The sequence below is a fragment of the Orbicella faveolata genome, unplaced genomic scaffold (genome assembly GCF_042242905.1).
Source record: "Orbicella faveolata isolate gen_17 unplaced genomic scaffold, um_ofav_v1 contig_34, whole genome shotgun sequence".
In the NCBI taxonomy this organism is placed as follows: Eukaryota; Metazoa; Cnidaria; class Anthozoa; order Scleractinia; family Merulinidae; genus Orbicella; species Orbicella faveolata.
This window is the reverse complement of record NW_028301563.1, coordinates 27,387,501-27,392,412: the sequence shown is the minus strand read 5'-3', so window position 1 is coordinate 27,392,412 and position 4,912 is coordinate 27,387,501. Positions and strand designations below refer to the sequence as shown.

The following is a 4,912-nucleotide window of genomic DNA, read 5'->3' as shown; positions in this document are numbered from 1 at the left end:
TTACAAAGTTGTGATCCCTAACCCTTTGAATACCAAACTTTCGCCAAAAAGTACCGTTTTCAACCCTTTAGTCAGGTTTTTTAGCTGCCATGACGCTAAATAAGCCTACGTTTTGCTGAAAAACCTTTTTTTTTAACTAAAAGGAGAGATTTTTCGAGGATTAGGTACAAAATTGAGCAAAACTACAATTACGGGCATGCGCATAAGCCAAAATTTGGACTTTTTTTTTTTGCCATTAACCGTTCTCAATTTCGTTTGTTGGCCCTTTCCTTTCTGTTTTTCTCTGCCCTTTTACACTGGCTACCTTTTGCATTGTATGTTCTTTCTGGCTGCAGTGAAAAGTTGGATGTTAATTACGGGCGAAGCCTAGAAATGGACCTTGATCAATCATAGGCGTTGTGGACCATTTTACCACCGTTTTTGCACCAAAACTGACAACGTTGTTTTTCGATTTGCGACGTCGGAATGTCGTCGACATCTAAACCTGACCATTGTGCGGAAAGGGCTAGCCTAGCACTACTATCTGCTTATCAAGAATATGGTATGGTACCCTCAAATAGACCAAAAAGTTTGTTTCAATATGGTGAAGAAAGATCAATTGTGTGCTATTGCACTCAAGAAGAGAAATTAAATTTCTAGAGTTTTACTCAAAACGGTTGCTATGGAAACCAGCCAAAGCCTTTTGAGGTAGTGTTTTATAGTATTGACGCCAACACTTCCTGCTCTTTTACAAAACAAGATTTGACTGTCAAATAAGCATATAATGTAAGTTTCTGTTTTGTTCTGTGCAATGAACTTAAGTTTTGACAGTTAACTCTTATTTTCAGTGCTCTTTACAGTTTTATTTGGAAATAACCTTATTTTTTACCACACCCAGTGGACAAATCATCTCATGTCACGTGACAGACCTTAAAATGTTATGAATTTTTGGTTTATGACATCACGACACTATTGGTCTTTGATCAGCCTAAGTTTCGGGAATTCTACTTAAAAACCTTGCAAAGTAGAAATGTTGGCGCGAAGTCAGTCGGTACAAAAGTAAACTTTCGAGAAAAATGCACTTTAAGTTTCTTACATGAAGTATTAAGCATTTAACGAGCCACAAATAGCGGGGAAGGGGGGTGTAGATTGGATCTCGGGGGAGGGGTGCAATGGTTGTTCTATTTTGTAAAAAGTTGCCGCAGTTGTGGGAAATATTCCTTTTCATAAGGGAAATGAATGAGCCTGTGATGGGAATTTGAGGCAAAGCTTTTCACAAATAATTATACCAATCGAGTTGTGCATGTCTTAAAAGTTTTTTTCTAAATAGTTTCGTTCATATAAGTTAAAAATAATCTATATTTTTGGTCACGTTCTTATAGTAAACAGTCGTTGCTATGGCCGTTGCTACGTGAAAAAACTTATACCACTTTGTACTTTCCTTAAATTTCACACTCATCTGGAAGGAAATTCGGCAAGATCGTTTCAAAATGTTTTTGACAAGTCCTCAAGGGTCTTAAGTCTTGTATTTCCAAGAAATTGCATTTTTCATGAACATCGCCATATTTTAGGGTACCATACCCCCTTAACAGATGGAGACGGGCTACCGTCACTCAGAGAAGTCTCATTAGGCACCTTAAGCAACAGGCGTTTTCGTTGACGACGGCGACGTGACGACCGATAAGAAACTGGGGCTAGAACGGCTTCAGGTTGCGGTCGCGACAGGAAGTTTATACCACTCCATCTACGAGTTAAAGATAAACTATAGTTGAAAAATAACTCGATGGAATTAAACCTTATACTATTCATGTTTTACTAAGAGATGTAAAATCATTGCGAAAAATAACGAAACAATTTAAGTTCATAAACTTTGCCTGCTTTGAAATGTCAAATGTAAAGAGCAGAAATTATTTTACATGTAAAACGTGTATTGCTAAAGCAATTAATTGCGATTTTTAACCAAAGTTTGTATCACCGCTCATTGAGAAAAAAACAGTGTATTTTTAGACTGCCAAGATTACATACACACCTTGTTGTGCTAAACATAGATTTCATTGCTAAACATAGATTTTGAACAAAATCTCAGCTCACTGCGTTTTTCATTCGACACATTGATCGGCCGCTCAAATACAGGAGTTTTGCCAGCTCTTTTGATAAAGAATCGTAAACAGCATTCTGCGAAGGATGCAATAATCTTGTATGTACAAGAAATAAAATCCAGGCGAGACAATTTGGTAGCGTGAAGTTTGTCAGCTCTTGTAAACATTAAAAAAATATATGTACACACTGTTCGAATACAAAATTCATCGAGTCGATTAAAAAAGCCTTTATGTTAAACGAAATACTAAGACGAGGGATTGCTAAAATAAAATCAATGTTATTTCACGCTATAGCAATCTATCGATTATACGTTGAGAAAATCTGAAAAAACTAATTATACTAAGCGGCATTACGTTCGATGAAAGCAACCTCAGTCGCTGAAGGCTAGTTTGACATGCGAAAAACAATTTTTCAGTTAAGAAAAAATGAGTCCAGGAATACTTCCAGAACATTGTTTTAAGCATAAAGGCAATCATTATGCAACTTTACCTTGGTTCGGCACCAAACTAGCACAAAAGTAAGCTAAAAGTGATCAAAACAAAAGATTAAGTACTCACGTTTTCGTCGCGACGTGAAACCCCACGTTCTCACGTTCTCGACCTCGGGGCAACGTCGGGTCAGAACGTGTTGTATATGCGCAGTGACGTATCGAAAGAAATGTCACGTTTCCGGTTGCCGTCGTCAGGCCGGCGACGTCCGTTGCTTAAGGTGCCTATTATCTTTCATGGTGACCCCAGCAAGATTTTCCGGAAAAAACACGATATTTATCATCCTTGGCACTTCGAGGTTAATGTTCTCCTTGAACGATGACAGATCAATTGGTAACGGTTTCGCTTTACAGTTATGATTTGGCATATCCCGTATACAGGAACACGAAACTGCTGGTAAAAGGAAATCAAACGTTCAGTTTACAGGAAAGTCGAGCTTGTTCACACAACTGTTTGTTAATTAGCACCGATCATGGAACAAAGTAAGAAAATTTTAAAACTTTGAAGAACAAAGGTATAAAATACATGAATTAAAGCCATCATTTACGGGTTCAGGTTTTCGGGTACTTCTTAGCTTTCCTTTTCTTTACGTTTAATTCTTGTTCGCTGTTGATTTAGTGCGATGGCCCCGGAATATAATAAGCGATTAACAAGCTGACGCGTGGCATTAATTGCATCGTGTTCGTTTATAATTTACCGCTCGTAATTGAATTAAAAGAGGAAAAGTGGAAGGGGGGAAGGGGGGGGGGGGGGGTTTAACCCACCTCATCCCCAATCAACCTCCGCCAGAGGTTTACAGTATGTAGTAAACGAAGAAGTCTCAGTATTTTTTCAGAATGACCCTTACAAGATTCCCCCCCCCCCCCCCCCCGCCCCCCGCGCAATGATCAACAAATCAAGTAATTTTATATTCATGTCGGGAGATATTCTTAGCACTCTGAGAAAGATTAAAGTTTCTTCCAAACGATAACAGATCAATTGATAACGGTTTCGCTTTACAGTTATACCTTGGCATATCCAGTATACAGGAACACGAAACCGCTGCTAAAAGGAAATCAAACATTCAGTTTACACGACAGTCGAGCTTGTTCAGACAACTGTTTGTTATTAGAACCGATCATGGAACCAAAGAAGAGAACTTCCTCCAAATGTGGCGACGTTCTCCACAAAGGTTCTTCGTTTCTGTCCTTTATTTCGTTGTTGTTGATTGTTGCGCTGTTTTTGAGAATGGAATCGATAAACAGGAAAACATCGATGAACGAAATGCGAATTTCCAAAGTGGAAAGCCGCGTCGAGACCGACTCACTGCAGACAACAAATCACAAAAATGAAATGGAAACACGAGAGAGTAAGTATAAGAAGACACTTTTTCATCGCTATATACTAAAAGATTCTAATATGGACTGAAATATTTAGTACTACAACATAGCTAGTCCTACCTAATTCCTATTGAGCCCTCATGAAGGAAATCTCTATATGCTAGACGGCCGAGCGTATATAACATGAGGTGTGCAGTTTCAATTTAGCTTCAAAATGTCCGTCGAATTTAGTGCAAGTTCCTTTTGTTTAAGTTTCGGCAATGTGAAGAATATCCTGAACAATTCAAACCCTACTTCGAGCCTTTGACTTTTGCCAAGCTAAGATAGGGAACTCAAACTTGAGTATATTGACTTTGTTTATCTACATTTTCAGTGAGTATTTCTTGCTTTTCTTGCCTACATTTTCATCATAATTATTTGAAGGAGCGAATTTGTCATTGACAAATTTAGAAACCAGGTAAAGCGTTATCGTTCAACTGTTGCTTAACCGATTGTGGCGTGTTTGGATCCTAATGACCTTTGTTTTCCTTCACCGTGCATTGTGACAGGGCGTATCTAATCGATATTTTCGATACTCGATAGAAATCGAATGTAATCGATCGTAATCGATACTAATCAATCGATTAATATCGGAAATCGATAGAAATCGATCACTCGTGTCTTTGTGACTATCGATTTTGATCGATTTCTGTAATTAGCTATCGATTGTATCGATTTGTTCGGCAATGATCGAAAAGAAAATGGACAAAGATTCTCTTTCATAAAGTTCTCAGTTTTATGCCACAATGAGTCACAACTCACTCGAACAAAAACACATTTCCTTTACACGGCTTTATTTAAGATTGACCATAGGATTTTTAATAAATTTTGACACTGAAAAGGATTAAAACATGAACAACGCAACTGTTACGAAACTATCGTTTCCGCCTTCACAATTAGAGTCATGCTTGTTGTTACGATATCTCGAGTCCTCTTCGTTCTCTTCAATGCGGTTAGTAAGCCGTTCCACAAACTTTTTCGAGAATT

General features: G+C 38.0%; 1 protein-coding gene across 1 annotated transcript in view; it reads left to right on the top strand.

Annotated features, from left to right (window-relative positions):
• Positions 1-3,469: 3,469 nt before the first annotated feature.
• The window catches only part of LOC149105563 (uncharacterized), a 13,161-nt gene continuing 11,718 nt past the window's right edge, over positions 3,470-4,912 (top strand). The window contains exon 1 of the mRNA XM_089270659.1: positions 3,470-3,915. Coding sequence (XP_089126785.1) covers positions 3,687-3,915 — 229 coding nt within the window. The 5' untranslated portion in view covers positions 3,470-3,686. The remainder of the gene's footprint in view (positions 3,916-4,912) is intronic.